The 20726-nt window shown below is 50.4% G+C and overlaps 4 protein-coding genes across 4 annotated transcripts; 1 reads left to right on the top strand and 3 right to left on the bottom strand.

Moving 5' to 3' along the window:
• Positions 1-236: 236 nt before the first annotated feature.
• Positions 237-6989, bottom strand: HOO65_070435 (Helicase SEN1; the record flags this gene model as incomplete). Its single annotated transcript, XM_071004765.1, has 3 exons — positions 237-722; positions 791-6575; positions 6634-6989. 3 exons carry the CDS (start codon positions 6987-6989, stop codon positions 237-239), a joined length of 6627 nt encoding a protein of 2208 aa, XP_070857153.1.
• A 990-nt stretch (positions 6990-7979) lies between these two features.
• HOO65_070434 (DNA glycosylase) lies at positions 7980-9003 on the bottom strand (the record flags this gene model as incomplete). The annotated part of the gene is made up of 2 exons (XM_071005110.1): positions 7980-8943; positions 8981-9003. The coding sequence occupies 2 exons, from the start codon at positions 9001-9003 to the stop codon at positions 7980-7982; spliced, it is 987 nt and encodes a 328-aa protein (XP_070857152.1).
• Positions 9004-12444: 3441 nt separating this feature from the next.
• HOO65_070433 (Chitin synthase 4) lies at positions 12445-16159 on the top strand (the record flags this gene model as incomplete). Its single annotated transcript, XM_071004824.1, has 2 exons — positions 12445-15652; positions 15720-16159. 2 exons carry the CDS (start codon positions 12445-12447, stop codon positions 16157-16159), a joined length of 3648 nt encoding a protein of 1215 aa, XP_070857151.1.
• A 1075-nt stretch (positions 16160-17234) lies between these two features.
• On the bottom strand, positions 17235-18711 carry HOO65_070432 (putative beta-glucosidase btgE; the record flags this gene model as incomplete). Its single annotated transcript, XM_071005026.1, has 2 exons — positions 17235-18451; positions 18516-18711. 2 exons carry the CDS (start codon positions 18709-18711, stop codon positions 17235-17237), a joined length of 1413 nt encoding a protein of 470 aa, XP_070857150.1.
• Positions 18712-20726: the final 2015 nt, after the last annotated feature.

Genomic DNA, 20726 nt, shown 5'->3' with positions numbered 1-20726 from the left:
CTACTTGGAGACACATGAGGATGAAATGGGCTGAAGGAGCAAAACAAGACTACGTGCCCAGAGTTCTACTGCTCTCTTTAAAGGCGACAAAAAGGGGAAGAAGTACTACTAGCTAGCTAGCTAAGTGAAACTGAGTCACTGTAAAGGATGAATGCGAAAGACGCATGGACTGAACTAAGAAAGAAAGGAAAAGCAAGCAACATACATGAAGGCCCCGGCCCAGCTCCGTCCAAGATTCACCGTCGCGGAGGAGGCCGCTTCTTGATAAATGGATCAGCCGGGGCACGCTTGCGAGGCATTGGCGGCCGCATTGCTGGATTCCGCCCATTCGCATTGCCGTTTCCTCTCATGCTTGCAGGCCCTGTAGGTGCGCCTATAGGCGTCAAGGATGCTTGCTTCTGAGCACCGGCGAGCGAAGAGTCGGAGTCGGGATACCCGCTGCTGTTTCTGCTGGGCTGTGAAGGGGCAGGAGCAGGTGGACGCTGAGGCGGTACTAGACCCATAGTCTCCATAGCGCTAGGGTCCACAGGACTGGCACTTGGGCGGCGGTTTGGGATGTGGTGCCTGTTATTGTGATTGCTGTGATTGTTGTGGTTTTGGTTATTGTGACTGTTCTGGTTTTGGCGCTGTAGCATTTGTGCGCGTAGACCACTGCCCATATTCCCCGTGGAGCGAGGATTGCGTGGACCACGGGGGGCATTGGGAGGGGCTGGCGAGGGGCCCTAAACGTAGTGTTAGTGTCAAGCAAGAACGAATCAAGTATAAGACATCGTGTAGAAAGGTGACTCACTCTTTTGGCAGCAGGGAGCACCTGATCTTCGCCAGGCCGCTTTTTCCCTTGGGGCAGTCCCGGTACCGAAGTCTGAATGACAGGCCGGCCACTGCCCTGTGTTGGATGAGCCTCGGCTATTGGCACGCCTCGTTCATCCATTGTATATGCGAAACTCCCAGTGCTGAGGCGCGGGCCTCGCGGGGGCTGTCCATGACCCACAGGAATGGCGACGTCTGATTTGATGATCGTGTCTTCAGGCGTCGTTTCTTTTGGTGTCAGCTCCCTCTTCAGGGGAAATTCTGCCAAGGCACTGGCCTCGTGCTTGATATGAACACCACTGGCCTCTGCAGGCAATGCGCCCTTTTGCGTTGGGCGACGCAAAATATCTTGGATATCGCCATCCGTTAATAGCAGGCGTTGCTTTGCATCTTCAATCAGCTTCTTCCAATACTCGCCCTGAGACAGAGCGTTCGAGTCACCCAGAATCCACAGACTGCTCTTGGCTCGCGTTAAACCGACGTTCATTCGACGGATATCAGTCATGAAACCAATACCACCTGTAGGCGAGGCTCGCACACACGAGAATATGATAATGTCGCATTCACGGCCCTGGAAGGCGTCTGTCGTGTTGAACTCTATCGAGTCATTGATTGCATCGCCAAACTCACGTGCAAAGCGGAAGCGAAGCTCGGCTAACTGGGCCTTGTACGGCGTGATAATGCCAATACGTCGGGTCAAATCCACAGCTGGATAGTCGGCCTTGAGTCGGCGGTATAATTGTAGTGACACCTCAATTTCCTTGAGATTTACCAAACTCTGACCCTTAGCACCACGGCCCTGTACACCCTTGACGTCGAAGAAGCGATACGGGGAGAACAGTATGCTATCGTGCCATGGCATAGAACGTAGACCGGACATGTTGGGCCCGTCAATTAGCTTACTGTCGTAAAACTCGCGACTGGGGAAAGCACTGATATGTGGGTGCATGCGGTATTGCGTATCTAGTAGGTAAATGTCTTCGGGGTGGGCTTTCTGCATACGAACAAACAGACTTTGGTCGTAGCCGTAGCGCTGGGCAGACTGCGATAGCACCGTAGGTGGTAGCTGTTTCGGGTCTCCTACTAGAATGCATTTGGACGCGCCGTATTTGAGGGGGATTAGGGCACTCAGCTCAACGCATTGTGCTGCTTCGTCGATAATGACCGTCTCAAACTCAATATTGGACAGGTTTCGGAACATGTCGTGGCCCGAGCCCGAAAGCGTAGCACACAAAATATGGGCTCCATCGAGAATCTCCTGCTGGATCATGCGCTTGCGCATTTCTACTTCGCGAGCTACCGTATTTCCGGAGTCTTTGTCAGCATCCATCTTGGCACCGATACGTGTTTGTCGCATCTTGAGCTCATCAAATTTGCGCTGCATAGTTGAATACTCGCTGCGGTTCCCTGCATCACGTGCCGCCTCGAGCTTAGGTCGCAGAAGAGCCAGCTCTTCTTTGATTTGCCCGGCCTCAACGTGCATCTTGTCACGCTCAGCTAATGCCTGGTTTTTGGTCTGATCGCCTTCAAGGCGTGTCTGTACCATGATGTCCAAGGTAACATCTCGGACTGCAGCATTGATGGCATCGCTGCGGCCTAGACGGATAACATTGATCTTGTGGTGCTGGCCGCCGGCTGTTTTGACTCCCTGCTTTAGACGTAGCACCAGCTCGTCCACAGCTGCGTTGGAAGGCGCACACACCAGCAACTTCTTCATAATCGTCTGCTGGTCTTTGCGGGCTGGCGGGGGCTGCTGGCCAATTGCTTTGATAGAGGTGATGCCCATACTAGATGAGGAGGATGTAGTGGAGGATGACGCAAGGCTCCCAGCTAACAAACAGCCAACCATGGCCACAATGGTCTTTGTTTTTCCCGTTCCAGGGGGGCCCTGAATCAGCGTGAAGCCATCATTGTCTTTGGCACCTAGCACGGCCTTGGCCTGCCCGGCATTGAGTTTCCAGTTGTCCATGTACCGCCTGATTTGCTCATCGCTGTAATTAAGAATAGGCGACGGCTCCCCCTTGAGCACTTCGTCCATCAAGTCATAGTACTGGAGGGCTTCTAATGCAGCGTACTCACGCTCGATGGTGGTCATATTAGTAATGCGCACAGCATTCAACATTGCGCCTGGTGTTAAATCGCGGGCTAGGGGGTTCTCTCGTTGGTTTAGACGCCATGTCACTTCTAGCACGCCCTTCTTGAAAGTGACTCTCCAGATACGAGCAAGGCAATGAGCGGCAGCCGCGTTATTTAGTGGGTCTTCGTCGTTGGAAATTAGCACAATATCGCCTTCACTAACAACTCTCTCGCGGTTTTCGCCGCGGTTCGTCGCTGGCATCGTGGTGGTGATTTCGAGGAAGCGATCGACTGTCATGCGAGTGATGATCTTGATGCCAAAGGCCTTGGCAGTACACTCGTTCTTATCTGTTACAAAGGAGCGCCACGCTTCGTAGATGAGTAGTGGTAAGAACGTGTTCTTGTACAGCACGGGCTGTGCAAAAGTGGTAGCTACATGCATCAGCTCCAGGCCATTAGGTGGTGCATCGCCGTCGTGGAAGATATCCCAGCTAAGAATTTCTGAGTGAAGCGTGTCCATGGGTGGCGTTAGACGGGCGCGGTTGTCTTTGGCTGTCCGCTGAATCTTGATCTTCTTGACCGGTCCACGGATCTTGCCCATCAATGCTTTCTCACGCCGACGTTCAGCCTCGTTGAGGGCGTCCATGCCGGCCTTGCTGCTACGAATTAGCGAGGACGCTTCGCCATCGTCATCGTCATCATCGTCCTCTTCTTCATCCGAAGAGTCGACCATAATCTCTGACTTCTCTTTCTCCTTAATAACGATACCACGAGCTGCTCGATCGCGTGCAATAAACTCCGCTCGTTTCCGCGCCATTTCATCACGTTCTCGCTGTCGTGCTTCCTTGAGTGCGCTCTGCTTGGCCTTGACCTTCTCTGCATGCTTAGCTTGCACAACAGCCGACTGTTCGGCCGCTTTTGCACGGATGGCCTGAATAGACTGCATAGCCACTGAAGTCGACTTGCTCTTGAGCTTGGCTTCTTTGGCTGCCATGGCGTCTAGAGTGCTCTTACTAGATTCTAGAGTGCTTGACAGGTCCGCCACATCGTCAGCATTGGTGCGGCCAGTAAGTGGCGTTGATGAAGACGCGCCAGCCCCAAGCTTCCCCCAACTCGTGAGATCCAACTTGGCTTGCACTTGGCCCTTGGCGTTAGTCCTACCGGTTCCAGGCGGCCCAGGAAGAGAGCCGGCACGCGCCGAAGGGATCACGCTGACGATAGTCACATCATCATCGTCGTCATCAATAGATGCCGCTCGCAGTAGCTCTGCCTTCTGCTGGCTAGATAGCTTAGTGCCAATTTCGAACCTGCCATCTGTTGGCCGGGGCTTACAGGCTCGTTGTAGATACATCTGCACGTCGTCCGGAATCGGCAACTTGTACTCGGATAGTCGGTTAAGCAACTTGCAGATAATCTTTGTTGTAATCTCCACCAAGTACTCATCCTTAAGGCGAATCATGCGCACAAGTCCCATCAAGAAACGCCGACACGGTTCTAGGGTTCGAATCATGGCCTTGGACGCGAAACCTTCCTCGTCAATCGTGGCGCCAGAAGCTACTGCAGCCTTGAGCATGTTGTCTTTGCTGGATGCACTGAGAACGCCATCATTCGACGATAAAGACTCAGCTAGCTCGATCACCTCGCGGCAAAAATCAGTCATAATTTTGATCTCGACGAAGTACGACCAATTTTGTGTGGCATCGAAACAGACCTGCACCCAGTGCCATTGGCATAGCCACCAGGCATGCACTGTGTCAATCTCGCTCCTGTCTAGACTCTTCACTCGAAGCACACCAATAGTAGGGTCGAATAGACCGTTGATAATGTCCTTGGCCGTATTGAGGATGTGTTTCATCGAACCCCATGGAGGCGATACCTCTTCCCCGTCTTTGTTCTTGTACGGCTTCGCTGTGGTATTTATAGCCACCGTAAAAGCCCGGATCACGGGGGCTGGTCTTTCGGTTATAAGCTTCAATACTGCCTCGCTACGAGAGCCTTGACCTGTGATCGTCTTGACCAGTTCGATGGCAGCCAAGCTGACTTCCTCCTCTCCATGCAACATCATGGCTAGCAGAATACGCAAATGTGAGTCCTGTGACAAAACTTGTTTATCACATTCGTCAAAGTCGCACAGACGTTGCAGCAGCCGTCCAATTACAGCCGCTGACTCGCCGAAGCGTTTATTGAATGCTACCTTTGCGGGGAGCATTGGCTTAGTGGCCTTGCGCTCATGTCGGAACTGCTCGACAGGAAGGATAGAGAGAAGGGGCCGCAACATTGTCGTTGCTAAAGTAAGGTTGCCCGGATAAATGAGTTCTAGATATGCATCCCACAGACCGGCCGAATTTCGCGTCACCATCTGTTGTACCGGACCACCCATATGAAGTTGCTTGGCCTCGGCAGCAAATGCACGTGCATCGAGCAAAAGCGCCTTTTCAATGACAGAGACAGCTGCCTCCTTTTCTCCGATCAATTGCCGCTTGTTCTCGGCTGCCATTACAATGATCTCGCTATACTTGAGCGTCATATTTAGCGCGTTGTTAACAAAGACAAGGTTGTTGGACGAGGCTAGAGACTGCATGGCAAGCGCATCCTTTTCGTTGGTTGGGTTGAGATATGAGTCTAAAAGATCGGCCAGAGTATCGAGGCCAGCTTTTACACAGGCAGCCTTGCCATGTTCACCTAACGATGGGTCCTTGACAAAGTTTTCAAAAAGAAGGTGAAGCAGAGAAGAACACGCATCGCCACGCTGATCCCGTGATAGTGACTGGCCCCATATGGAGATCCAGGCAATTGGCTTAGGGAGACCAGAGATACTTAGCCCGAGCTCCGGAGTCTTGTTGAAGAGAGTTTTGAGCATAGGTGCGGCAAATGCCGGTTCAACTACTGAGAAGGGCCTGGGGTGACTGAGGGCATCCCAGAATGCAGCTGGTGCTTTGCTAATTAGGACTGAAAAGGCATCTAGAACCAGCAGAAGAATCTCCTCCGATTGACACTGCATGTGGATAAACAGTAAATCGTACAGGTTTGGTCGTTCTTCTAGAGCCCTATATCTGTGTACAATAACATCTGGTGTCATGACGTTAAAAATAGCCAAGGCGCCGCTCCAGAACCGGGAAATCTGCTCCAGGTTCTGAGGCTGCGTTATATCCAGAGCCCCTACACTGACCGAGGCGCGCACTAGGAATTCGCCTACAGCCCAGTCAAACTGGTCTGCTGACATTGACCCTGGATCCAACGATGCCCACGCAGCGTTGGCGAAGCGTAAGCATACCGGATCGGGGTCGAAGAGAAACTCCGTCATTGCTGGCAGTAAGGTATTTGCGCCCAGGCGAAGGGGCTTTTTGCCGCCAGATAGACGTTGGAACACAAACTCAAAGTTTTTTCGCTTGTCCGGTATCCTTAGATAGTCTACACAGCACATAGACTCATAGACGGTCAATAAGACGGCGGAGACATCTGCACCGAGAATCTGCAGCTTAAACGGCTTCCCGGGTTGTTCAACGGCTTCGATACGGTCACGGGACCATTTGAGGCGCGAGTCGAGCCGGTCAAAGTCGAAATTGACAATGAGGCGTTCTAATGCTGACACGACTTCGTGGCTATAGTTTCTATTGGTGAACTGCGTGTTAGTATGTTGTAGTCTTGCGGCAGCGTATGTCATCCAGCAGAAGGCTTTTTTAGTTGTCCTTGTGAGTTCCAGCAAAACTCAAATCCGGCTCTCAAGAAACTAGGACGTTTACATACTCTGATAGGCCGATAAGAAATGACTTCCGGCAGCGGTGCCAGTTCTTGATGCACGCATCACATGAAGAAAGAGCATTTTGCAGCCTTGAAGCGTATGTCTCAAGCCATTGCTCGACTTTTTTCCGCTCAACGCCAAATAAGAGAGAGTTCCACATGGTGATATTTATCCGCTCTTTGGCATCTTCAAGCCGTTTCTTTTTTTCCTCTGCGGTGATCCCAGAGGTGAACTCGGTTTCGGCGTAGTTTTCCGGGTCATCGGCGTGGGTCATGGGACATAGTATATGAAGTTCGGGGGCGATGTTTTCGAGCTCCAGCCGCCAGTGATTGAGGGTCTCGTCGAGAGATGACTGATCCATTGTGTTAAATGAGTGAAGAAGGGAATAAGGCGTGTGTTTATGTGGTAGAAATAGAGCAAATGGACCAGTCTAGAGAGGTGTTGGTTGGCTCAGGCCTGGGTTTCTTTGTAGTTGGGAATACTGATCGATGCAGCAGCGACATATATCACAAGAGTTTCCCGTGTGGATTACTAAAACTCTGGTGGTCCAATACAAGCCAGCCCAGTAGAGAGAGAGGAACAAGCACTCAAGATACGGCCTAGCCTTGTTCAGAAACAGAGGCCGATATACAGCACCAAGAGCGGCTGGGCAAATGGGAGTTCAACTCGCAGTACGTGGTGAAGCTTGAGGGGCCTGGTAAATGGGAAGCCAAAACAAAACGATGGACGGCACCTAAACCTTAGCTTAGAGGCTTATTATAGAGCGCTTGATGCTTGCTGTTGAGGTATCTTACGAGCCGAAGCTGTCTATTCGCCGTTTTAAACTGAGGCCAGAGTTTGACAGGGTTTCTCCGCACAGGGATACAAACAAGAAGCAAAATGCGAGAAAATTGCCAATGTATGAAAAGTCCCAAGCCAATCACGACAATGTAATGTATCCGATGTAAATGCTCTCAGCAATAAGCACCGCTAGGAAGAAGTTGACTTGATGATGCTTGATCGAAGTTTTGGTGGGCTTTTTTTTCAGTGCCTGTTTTTTTTTGGGCAATTAATCTGTTTTACTGACTAAGCCCACTAAAAAAAAATAAGACGCGTGCCCTAGCAACCAACCAGATCGCGCCATGGTTAAAGTAGGCGGGCTACAAGCAAGACCAAATAACAGGTCCAGGATTAGCCGCAGTGAGGATCACAAGCTGTACCCATGACATAATGCATAGACCCGGGGTACAATCAAGAACTGGTTATTTGTAGCAATCAATTAGGTACACACTTATGTACCCATGTGTACCGTGCATATTAATGTAAACCCTTAGCTTTCTATAAACCTTAATGATTCTATAACCCTATTGCATCACATTGCCGCCTTGCCCTTCTTTTTTCTCAAGACCAATTCTTCTAATGGACACCTACAGCTTTCCCATGATGTTGTCCCCGGAACTGTTGCCGCTTTGCATCTTTCGCAGAGTTGTCCATGCTTAATAAATAGCTGATGCAATGGATATTTGAGCTCTTGTGGCACACGGGTCTCGCAGTGCCAAAAGGCTGCCTCGGCATTGGCTTTCTCGGGAACCCATCCGAGCCAACGACACATGCGCAGCACATGCGTATCGACTGCGAAACATGGCCGCTGCAGGCAAAATAGGATCACGCAGGCGGCGGTTTTCAGACCAATGCGTGGTAAACGTAACAGCTCATGCATGGCATCGGGCATTGGTAGCGTACGAATGTGTTCTAGCGAAAGCTGTTCGTTGTCCACAATAGAATCGGCTTCATGCCCGACTTTGTGGTTGTGTTTGCTGCAGGCGTTGCTCTTGTGTTTCTCGCTGCAGTCCTGCTTGTCGCTAGAGCTCGAGATCTGTGCCATATTCAATATTGCAAGAATATCTCGGGCTTTCCCAGTGGCGCATCCACACATGCGAATGGTTCCAGACAAATCCTCCACTGTTGATCTGCTCACAGATGCCCAGTCAACGCTCCCGCGGTGGGGCCCGGACGCCGCAATGCCATGTCTAGAGACCAGCGCGACTATGGCCTTGTTTGCAGCCACCATCGTGGTCGCGCCACTGATGACTGTACGCAACACGGCATCAAGGACAGCGGGAACTTCGCCGCAGCCAGCCACAGTGAGCGATGGAGGAGGAATGGGATTTGGGGCTTGTGATGGCCCATACTGCCTGGTGAGAATGCCGTGGACTTTGTGGCAATCCTGGGGCGAAGGTTTTGGATGGGAGGTGAACGGTGACTGGGGAATTTGAGCACCGTCTTTGCCCTTGGCCGGAGTCGTGATTTCACGCTTGATCTTACTTTTGACCTTCCTTTTAGTCATAGTCCTAGGCTCATTATTGGTCTTACGAACCCTTTCCGCTGCTGCACATGGTTTCAATACCTCTGTTTGGCTGGAGCCACAAGCTGAACGAAGGCGGACAGAACGTCTGGGCTTCGGAGAAATATGCGCTACCATAATGTTGATGATTGGACAAATGTGGTCATTTAGGTGGTGCAAGATGGCTGGAAGAGCGGAGTTTCAATTCCTGGTTCAACTATGAATAGTGAGGGATATTATGCGTGGCTTATGTTTTGCCACCACGGCATAAAGCTTCGACAGCTGCTGTAGGCGTCTTTAGTGAGTACATGTGTAACATAGGCAAGAGACAAATAATACTGGTCAATAGATGCAATCTCGTGGTACAGGAGAAAATCTTGGATATTTCCAGCACAATGTTGATCTAGAATATACTGGCTTCCTAGTCGTTTGTCCTAGACGACATTGATGGATAGACGCCACCACGCAATGCTTCGGAACAGAATAGAAAGGGAGATTGCTTGTATGAACAACATCGAGTATCAACAACAAGGATTTCATCAAGAGTAACAAGACGATCACTTGAGTGAGAAATTAAGTCCCGTAGAAACAGAATGAATCAAAAGGGCTCTCGACTGCGCTTCTGTGGTCTTTATCCGTCACCTCGTGCGACACGTCACCCTCCTCGCCGCGTTCGTGATGTCGCCATTCATATTTACAACGCCAAGCAGTCCTGAGCCAATAGTCCCGTGCAGCTGTGCCTGCCGAGTCATGTTCGTTCAAATATCAAGAAAGCAACTTGTTGTCTATTTTCTCGTGCCTATGCCGTCTAATCAAGCGATCGATTGTAGATGCATTGACGGGGCTGAACGGCTGGAAAAGTAAAAGCCTGGCGGGGAACATCTCATCGCTATCAACAACTTACTCCACAGCCGATATTGAAATTCGAGCGGCCTATAATCCCGCGGTTACTCGGCCATCTAGCTCACAGCCATAGGACCATGCCTTTGTCGAAGTTGGAGTCTCTGGCTTATCATCACCTCAACACGCAACGGCAACATCTCAGACAACATGTCTAGCCCAACGTCCACTAGCTATCGACGCAAGCGACGCCTTCGAACTGTAACATCGGAAATAATTACCTTGGCTAGCCGGAAAAAGAAGATGGCATAACTATGGCCCATCAAGACAGTGTTATTCAGAGTGACGGGAGGACGGAGAACAGCCTGGCATAGAGAAGGACATGAGCGACGGAACACGCCCCCAGCCCATGAATCATGAATAGCCACGCTCAATCAGTGTACGCCAAGGAAAGAAACAAGATGCAGCATGTGATTTATGGAAGGAAGTACATGTTGTTCTCGATTTGGCGCGAGATATTCACATTTCAGCCTGGGGGACGACCAGCGATAGATGGGAGAGCTTGGATCCAAATTCGTAGCCGGGTGCATTTCTAGGTTAGAGTGAAGCTGCTGTGCGGCGATGTTGCGGTAGGGAATGATTTGTGTCAAGGCGAATGGTAATGTGTGTAGGAATAGCCCATCGTTTCGGTGAATTTTTGGTAGTGAACTTTATCTTAGCAAAGGCCTAGTCATGTTGATCGAAGGCCCCCTGGAACTCTAATACAGAGTCTGGCTGCTGTCACAGAGGTCGACGTTAGGCTAAACAGCCAATGAATGAGACATTTTTGTATTAGGTGCTTTGCTGTCTCTCCACATCTCCCTCCACCATACATCACTTTAAGCAAGTTTGCTGTACTTTCACCTTCCTTCAGTTCCTTCAGCGCCCTACTGCATTCCTCGGCTCCTCGGTTCCGCCAATAAGTCGTCCAGACTTGTTTTTCTGGCCAGTATCTCCTGGGCAAACATGGCCAGGGCGGCATTGCTCAAAGATCGGGGATACCACAGAGGCGCTGTTAAGGGTTGCGGATACAATGTCGGTAGGGTTATGCCATGTCCATCTCACACACCATCCTTCGAAGGCAAGTTCCCCAAATCACCAGGGTCACACTTTGCCAACGTGCCTTCCATTTCCTCGTAATGGACAGCTAGATGTCAAGCGATGAGCCAATCAGGGCCTCTCTCGTTGTGATGCCTTGGTGCCTTCTTTGTGCGAAAATATTTTCGTCCTCGAAAAACTTCTCTCCTCCATTACAACCATCACTCTTCGTTTTGCTGAATCATCTTTGAAGGCTGCCTTTCGTTCAGGGTTTCCATCAAACCACACGCCATTCGTTTCCCGTGCATAATTTCCAGCATTGCTTTCGTCTGTCTTTTCCTGCTCTATTTTTCGGGGCGTTTTTAATCCTCTCCATCTTTGATCTACATTTAATTGCATTTTTTTTTCAGCTCCTGGTCTGCTTTTCCCACCCTTTTCTCACCTTGTTTTGTGCTCTGATATATTATTTTCTTGCCTTTTACCCTTCGCTTCCCTGCTGTCCTGTTTCATTTTATCCTAGGCCATTTCTGCCTCTCGAAAAATTACCACGGCCAAAAGAGGTTCTCCACTCGCTTTGGGCCCTTCTCAGTATTCCTCCCATAGGGCTTTTTTTTTGGTTCAGTCTTTTCCTCTCTTCTCTTTCTTTCTTTCCCTGGCGCCAGTTTCCCGTTGCTGTGTCGTTGTTTGTTGCTGGGTGAAGCGAAATCCCATATCCCTCGTTTTTTTTTCGTCTACCTCTCGTTAATTTATTTCCTTAATTCCTGATTTATTCGTCCGTTCGAGATATCCCTTCGTTTATTTCTTTTTCCTCTCCTCCGAGCTTCCGCCCTGGTACATTGGAGCCAGACACACTTCACCAAGGAAACAACGCGCCTTGAACCCTCCCTCCTCCCTTTAGAAGAGACTTGTGGCCCACAGTCTTTCTCTGCTTTGAAAACGCGCAGAGATCTAGATATCCAGGGTTAGTAGATAGCATACGGTGCCCTTAGAAAGAAACTCGGGCCATGCCCTTCCTTCCCTCCCACTACCCAACTACCTTTACCCGTTTGTATTTCGGCTGGCGCACAAAGATTGCCATCGGCTTCATGCTTGCCGCCGTTGTTGCAGCTGCATCCGCTCCTTACTCATCTCTTCTCCTGGCTGTCGGTGTTGAGAATTCGTCTGTTGTGCCACCTCTGGCTCTTTGGCTCTCATTTTATCACCGCCGAGTTTCCCCAATCCAGTCTTGCATTCCACTACTAAACACCAAGACCCCTTTACCACCTGCTTATCCCTTTCCTTCAGGCTTGCCTGCCCTGTTGGCATTGGGATTTTGACATCTGGCTGGAGGCGTCCGTTTGTTTTGCCACCCTTATACACCCGCGTTGCGTCCCTTTTGCCTGAACTTTTTGTCGTCTCCTCTCTACACGAACCCCCCTTTCCACGTATCCATCGCCTGTCATCGCGCACCTTACACTACTTCTACACTCTGCTCACTGGATCAAGCGCGCCGCACGCTACCGCGAAGCAACTCGGGCTGAACATCTTGGAACTAACCTGATCTACTTTGCGCTGCATATAGGACCAGAGAGTCACCATGTCTCTCCCCGATAGACCAGCAGGTCGGCAGTCATACACCGGGCCTGCTCATCCGCGGAACTCACAACTTCGTGACGAGAATCCCGACATGTACACTGATCGTTCCTCTAGTCCTTCAGGCCATGGCCATCACCGTGCGCATTCAAATTCTTCCCTTGCCGATACCATAACGTCGCCAATCATTAACCCAGAACGTATGCCTTTAGCACCTAGCGACATCATGCACAGCACTGTCTCCGAAACTGAAACCCCATCTGCCATTGGTCGCAAGAGGAGTCTCGTCCGTCCTGAGCGTAACCGAATTACTCCAGACCACCCCAATTATTACTATAGAAAGCATGCCGTGCATTCATCCAATGTCGACGTGCGCCCCTCATCAACTGGCAACGACCCGATCCTCGAGGATGAAATCTCTGTCGATGACTCTACTACCAACACTAATGCCGTGTCCGATAATTCCACTCGTGTTGACCGGGTGAGGGATGAAAAAAAAATCGCATCGCAGCGTCTTGAAAAAAGACGAAGCAAACGCAACTCTTCCAAGGCGTCGAAGAGTAAGAAAGCCAAGCCGGAAGAAAATGCCCAGCCTTTGAGCTTGTGGATGGCATTCTGCTATATTGCCACTTTTTGGTGCCCCAACTTCGTCCTGGGGTGCTGTGGCATGTCCAACAAGGATCAGAAGCGGGCTTGGAGAGAAAAAATGGGATTGATTACCATCATTCTCTGCATAATGGCTATTGTTGGTTTCTTGACCTTTGGGTTCAACGAGGTCGTGTGTGGCTCTCCCCCTGAACGTCTCCGCATCAACGAGGTTGATCGTGGCTACATGATCTTTCATGGGAAGGCCTACAGTCTTGTTAACTCTGCTCATCCTGTTGCCGAGGGCATTCCTGCTTCTGCTGACGGCGATGGCGCGAATGTCCTTTTTGATCTCCCTGAACCTCAGGGTGGAAAGGACGGCAGTTTCCTCTTCCAGAATGTCAATGGCCGTTGCAAGAACATCATAACCCTTGCTGACGGCTCTGATATCCCCACCAACAGCAACAACGATCTGGCTTGGTACTTCCCTTGCAGAACCTTCAACCAGGATGGTTCTTCGAGTCCCAACTCTACAGAGGAGTACTATCTGGGATACGCTTGCCACACCACTGCTAATGCCCGCCATGCCTTTTACAAAGATCTGAACTCCGACGCGGACGTCTATTTCACATGGGACGACCTCCGCAATAGTTCCCGTAACCTTGTCGTGTACTCCGGCCAGGTTCTTGATCTTAATCTTCTGAATTGGCTCGATGATGACAAGGTTTCCTACCCAGACACTTTCAGGGAACTACGCAACACGAGCACGGCTTTGAATCAGGCCTTGCGTGGCCGCGATATCACTCGCATGTTCCAGTCCAGTAACGATAAACACATAGCGCAGTGTCTGCAGGAAATCATCACGGTTGGCAGTATCGATACCAAAACTGTTGGCTGTATTGCAGCCAAAATTGTGCTGTATAGCATGTTGGTACTGATTCTGGCTGTTGTCATTTCGCGCTTCTGCCTTGCTATTATTTTCCAGTGGTTCATTTCCCCTAATTATGCCGCTGACAAGACCTCTCAAGCTTCTGACCCTCGGAAGCGACAGAAGCAGATTGAGGACTGGTCAAGAGACATTTATAGCGCTGCCCCTCGTATTCCTGGCGGTGTTAACAGCAGCGTCAGTGGCTCTGATCGGGCAAATAAGCGCACCTCATTCCTGCCTACCACTTCTCGATTCTCTGCCGTCTATGGCATTGACCGCAGCGTCAACTCTCAGAAACGGATGCCCACAACTATGTCTTCTCAGGGCGGTAGTTCTCTACCACAATCTAGCTCGATTTACCGTGGTGGAAACGACAGCCGCACTAGCTTCCTCCATTCTGACGCCTATGGAAATGGTTCTACGGCTACGGCGGGCCCTGGTCCTGCGGGCTTTATTCATGATGCCGTTGTTCCTCAACCGCCTGCCGATTACATGCCATTTGGGTTCCCTCTGGCGCATACTATGTGCCTGGTGACTGCCTATTCGGAAGGCTACGACGGTCTTCGCACCACTATGGATTCTATTGCTACCACTGATTATCCCAACAGCCACAAGGTTATGGTCGTTATTTGTGATGGCGATATTCGTGGCAAGGGCGAGCAGTACTCGACTCCTGAGATTGTGCTTGGCATGATGACTGATTTGATTGTACCTGCTGATGAGGTTCAGGCCTACTCGTACGTGGCTGTTGCTAGTGGCTCCAAGCGTCACAACATGGCCAAAGTATACTGTGGTTTCTACGATTACGGCGCCGAATCCTCTATTCCCATCGAAAAACAGCAGCGCGTCCCGGTTGTTACAATTGTGAAATGCGGCACACCTGCCGAGCAGTCGAAGCCCAAGGCAGGTAACCGCGGAAAGCGTGACTCTCAGATCATCCTCATGTCTTTCCTGCAGAAGGTTATGTTTGACGAGCGTATGACTGAACTTGAGTACGAAATGTTCAACGGTCTCTGGAGAGTAACTGGTATTTCGCCAGACTTTTACGAAATCATGCTCATGGTTGACGCCGATACAAAGGTCTTCCCCGATTCGCTCACACACATGGTTTCAGCCATGGTCAAGGACCCTGATATCATGGGTCTTTGCGGAGAGACCAAGATTGCCAATAAACGCGCCAGCTGGGTGTCTGCCATTCAGGTGTTTGAGTATTTTGTTTCCCACCATCTGGCCAAGTCTTTCGAGTCTGTGTTTGGTGGTGTAACGTGCTTGCCCGGTTGTTTCTGCATGTACCGTATCAAGGCGCCCAAGGGTACTCAGAACTACTGGGTTCCAATTCTAGCCAACCCAGACATTGTTGAGCACTATTCAGACAACGTCATTGATACTCTGCATCGCAAAAACTTGCTGCTTCTGGGTGAAGATCGTTACCTTACCACGCTGATGCTGCGGACTTTCCCCAAGCGCAAACAGGTGTTTGTGCCTCAGGCTGTCTGCAAGACTACCGTCCCTGATGAGTTTATGGTTTTGTTGTCACAGAGAAGAAGATGGATCAACTCAACCGTGCACAATTTGATGGAACTTATTCTGGTCCGTGATCTGTGCGGAACCTTTTGCTTCAGTATGCAGTTCGTGGTGTTCATCGAGTTGATGGGAACCCTGGTCCTACCTGCCGCTATTGCCTTTACTTTCTACGTTGGTAAGTGTTCCTTTATGCCACGTGCGCCTACTTTCCGATTTTAATATTGACTCTAATTCTCGCGCAGTCATCGTCTCGATCGTCAAGAAGCCTGTGCAGGTCATTCCCCTAGTTCTGTTGGGTCTTATTCTGGGTCTACCAGGCTTGCTGATTGTTATCACGGCTCATTCGTTGACGTATGTGGGATGGATGATCATCTACCTTCTCTCGCTACCTATTTGGAACTTTATCCTGCCGACTTACGCCTTCTGGAAGTTTGACGACTTCTCGTGGGGTGACACGCGACAGACTTCCGACGGCCTCAAGGAGGACCACGAGCACAATGGCGAGTTTGACTCTTCGCAAATCACAATGAAGCGATGGGCCGAGTTTGAACGCGAACGCCGTATGCGTGTGCAATACTGGGCATCGCGGGAGAATGTGAGCACCGGACAGCAAGGAGGGCAGCTGTCGCCTATGGGATGGGCGCACAATCAGGGGTATCAAGGCGACTACTACAACGAGTAGGATGCGTCGTCGTATTCGTCTGCATTGGTGCAGCAGTGGTCGACGCCATCATCACCGATGTCGTCGCCATCACTCTCGCCGAGCAAAGTTTAATGGGTGTAATTTTTGGTTATTTTCTTCTTGTTTTTGCTTTTTGTCTTCATCATGTGTGTGGGGCTACTTTTTCTTTTTCTCCTTTCCTTTCGAGAGGGAAACTGCGTGCGTGTATGTGTTGGTCTTTTTTTTTATACATATTTGCAGTCTCTTTTTCTGGTATTGCTATACTTTTATGAACATGTACGTCTCCTTGAAGCACTTGGCCTTCGACTCATTCTACATTGCTTGGCGCTGTTCATGTTTATTCATTCGGTCATACACCAACAAGTTGGACATGAAGAAACAAGCTACACACATTTATGCATGGATTATCATTAAGAGTCTTTCTTGCATTAGAAACTATTCTCATGACTTAGCAACTACTGACTGCTAAAGCCAAAAATATGTAAAAAGATAATAAGAGCATAAATGGGGTGAAAGAGGAAGAGAAGAAAACAGAGAGACGAGATTGCGGGCGCAAGTCCTCCTCGCAGTACCATTTATCCCCCCATACATTGCATGTCACACAGCCAAACAAAAGAAACATGTGGGAGTTGTATTGACAAACGAAAATGCACAAGGAAAAAAAAAAAAGCGAAAAGATATCAAGCAGCGAAGACAACACACAACACACCCCCCCAATAAAGGAGAAGAATCACACAGAAACATAAGCAAAACGGACACAGGACCACCGGACCAAGACGCACAAAAAAAGACTCAGCGGCAAGGTGCAAAGCAACGCAGGGGGTACATCAGATCAAATCACATTGCTCAACAGCCAAGAATGGAGGGAAACGTGGCCACCAGTCAGTGCTATCAACAGCGAGTGAAGCCATGGTACAGCCTGTCCTATCCGTTTTGAAGCTGCAACACATCGTGATGTCAGTCCCCCCAAATCGAGAGGATTGAGCGGGTCAAGCACCCAAGGCACGGAAATGAAAAAAACAAAAACATAGTCTGGGCTTGATATGTAGTATATACTTCTTTCTTAGCGAGGCATTTACGCGAAGATGCCCTTAATGTTGAACCAGGGCTCGCAGTTGCACGAACCGGGGTTCTTCCAGTGGGCCTCACCGTAGGTGAAGAAGACCACCTCCTCACCGCAGGTCTCACGAACGGAGGCCATAGCTTGGGTCTGCTCAGAAACACCGGGGCAGGCAGCACCGTTGCAGGTACCCTTAGTGGGCCAACCGCACTCCAGAGAGATGGCAGGCTTGCCGCAGATGCCCTTGACAATGTCAATCTGGCCCTTGACGAAAGAACCGGCCTTGGAGGGGGTGGTCTCAGCGTTGAAGTAAGGGTGGGTCTGTGCGCCAGCAACATCGATGACATCGCACAGAAGGCTGCCGTTGGCCTCCCAGACGTTGACGGTCTCAGCGGTCGAGTAAGGACCAGTGTAGCCGGCACCGCTGCAGGTTCCCTTGACAGTGGTGATCAGAGTGGTCAGCTGGGCGGCAGAGCAAAGGCCGCTGAAGACAGCCTCGTTACCGATAACCAGCATGTCGACGATGTTGAACTTGCCCCACGCGATGATACCCTCAACCTGCTCCTGGACCTCGCCGGTGTAGGCGCAGCCAGCCTCCTTGATGAAGACACCAATGATCATGCGGATGCCGTACTTCTCGCAGGCAGCACCGACGTTAGGCAGGGTGTCACAGTCAGTGGAGTAGACACGGATAGTGGTGAAACCCATGCTCTTGATATCCTTGATGTCGGCATCAACGGCCTCCTTAGTCTTGCAGGAACCAGTGTCATCGGTGTAGGGGGTGTAAGTGATGGCCCAGTGGTCAGTCTGCTGGCCGGGGAACAAAGCGCCGGGAACAGACGACGAAGGGGAAGAAGACTTGGGAGCCGCAGGCTGAGAGGGAACAACCGAGGCAACAGCCGTCTTGGTGACCTTGGCGGCAGGAGGGTTGCTGCTAGGAACAGCAGCAGGAGCAACTGGCACATTGCTGGAGACCTTGGCCTCCGTGACCTTGGGAGCCTCGGGAGCAGGAGCAGGGGCCGAGGGGACGGCGCTGCTGGTGTGTGGCGCAACAGGAGCAGCAGGAGGAGTGTACAGGCTAGTGCTGCTGGTGGTGGGAGCCACGGGAGCAGGAGGCGCAGGAGGTACGCTGACAGAGCTCGATGTGGTAGTAGTGGTGGTGGAAGAAGGCTCAGAGTAGGTGGGGATGGCGGTAGAAGAGGTCTCCACGGTAGTCTGATCGGGGATGTAGACTATGGCATTACATTAGCACTTGTCCTGATACACTGCCCTCAGGCTTCATTCGGGGTCACTTACTCATAGGCTCGCCATACATGGTACCGTAAACGGTCTTGCACACACACTCCTCATCAGCAGCAGCAGCAGCGGCAGTCGGGTACAGGCCATAATCACCACCGCGTCTTTCGGCACGGAGGGCCTCATGGGCACGACGATGGGCATGGCCAGCGCTGGCAATACCAGCAAAGGCAGTAGCAATAACAGCGGCTCTCATGTTTACGTAGGTTGGACACGGATCGTGGAGATTAACAGGAGATTATACCCCGTCTTGGTCTTTGGTGTCGTAAAAAAGTACTTTGAAGAAGAAACTCCGGTTCTCTTCTGGTGTCAAGAGAAAAAAAAGCTAATCACGAGGACGCAAAAAAAGAAGGGAATTAAATCTTTGGTTGTAGAAAATAGATCACACAAGAACAAGAAACGAACGCCCGCTGAAAGAGTGAAGCGGTGATTAGAATGTAAGGCGCCAAAAACGAAGACAAGGACCTAGCAGCAGAGAGAGAGAGAAGAAGAGGAAAAGAAAAGAGGAAGAGGAAGAAGCGTCGGCCACAGCTTTAAGCTATGATATTCTCTTTAAAGGTCAGAAGAGATGAGAGGGAAGGGGAGAAGAGAAAAGGAGAAACCTTGAGGGAACGGATAGTGCCAGGAAGGACGGGGAAATCAGAAGAATTAAACAAGAGCAAGAAATTCTTCTTTAATTTGTTTGGCACACTACTACCTAGCCAACTTTGATAGCAAGCCCCCTCTCCTTCTCTTCTACGCAGCAGGAAAAAAGAACGCACAGGCCCAGGTACGGGTTACATACAGGCCAAAAAGGGACAAGGATAGGAGGATGTATGCCCAAAAAAAGGCTACAAGAAGGCAAGGGACCGATGAGAAGATGGGGGTGTGCATGTCAAGAGCCTATTTGCTGCTCCCCACGCCCCCTCCCTCCCCTTTGATCGGCCCTCTACTTCCCCCCTCCTTCTATCTTGGCTTCTTTCTCTCCCCCCCCTCCTGTGCTGTAGCCAAGCCTTTTGGTCTTTGCCTCTTGGGCCCTTTATTATTATTCTCCCTACGATTATTTTTATTGTCCAGACCATCTTGGGTGCACAAATCATAGCCAAGTTAGCCTTAGTTCGCATTACCAGCTATGATGCCCAGGCTCCGGCCATTTTATTATGCCTTTCCAGTTCCTGGAGAACCTGCCCCATTTAGCGTGAGAATCTCTCATCATCACGACTTTTATAACTATTTCATGCTTTTATTTTTTTGCATCTGCGAAATTAACAGAGACCGCCCCTCGCGAACTTCGCTCTCACGCTTCTCTGTTTTCTGCCAGCTCATGGCCAAGTAATATGGGCTTGGCCAGGGATTTGCTGCCTACTACGACGCCCACTTGCAGAGAAGACTTCCTTCTAGCCCTTTGTTGAATTCTCCCCCTGAGAACGATTTCCCCTCTACCATATTACAGCACAAACCCCCCTCCCCCAAAACAATAACAACAACAACAAACAAACAACCCCTGGACCAAGGCCACAGAGCAAGGTGGACAGAAAACTTGACAGAGATTTCGGGTAGACTGGAGGCCTTGAACACAAAATAACAAACATGAGGATCGCCAGCATGACGAGACAAACAACGTGATAGATGACTAGGAAGCCAGAAAATGGGCGGTTCTTTTGTCTTGCTCTTGATGACCATGTCCATAAACCGAGCCATATTGGCTCGTACAACAGAGCTCGCACCTCTGGAGAGGCAAATGACACAAAAACAAATCGCATCCGGCTCTTGCATCCTTTTCTTTTCCCTCGCTATACACCGCAAAATTACAATTAACCGTATGCAGTACTACGGAGCAAAAGGAAGGCAATAGAAAAACACTACACCATGACACCGACGTTGTCCAGGGTCGAGTCACTTCATGGCAACTACCCTCTACCTTCATGTGTCCGCCTGGTTGCCAGCAACTGCAGTTTTCCGAGTCCATCGACATCCAAACCAGAGGCAACCATCGCTGTCCCTTCCATTTCGCCTCGGCGCTATTCCTCCTTTCTCTCGATGTGGCAGTTGCTGTTGGATAAAAGAGGGGAGAAAAAAATGTTTTCTCAAAGTTAGATGAAAGCTCTCGCTCTTGCCCTGTTGCTCAGTTCTGTGACCTACCTGTTCACCAGTTGGCTCCACCCGTGATGTCACCTCCGACTTTCAGGTCCCTGGCTCCTTCCTGTCCTTGGCCGTGCTGCTGCTGTCCAT

This window comes from Ceratocystis lukuohia (assembly GCF_044167205.1).
Source record: "Ceratocystis lukuohia strain C4212 chromosome Unknown Supercontig7_pilon, whole genome shotgun sequence".
Taxonomy (NCBI): domain Eukaryota; kingdom Fungi; phylum Ascomycota; class Sordariomycetes; order Microascales; family Ceratocystidaceae; genus Ceratocystis; species Ceratocystis lukuohia.
The sequence above is the reverse complement of the archived record's forward strand: the minus strand, read 5'-3'. Positions and strand labels throughout refer to the sequence as shown.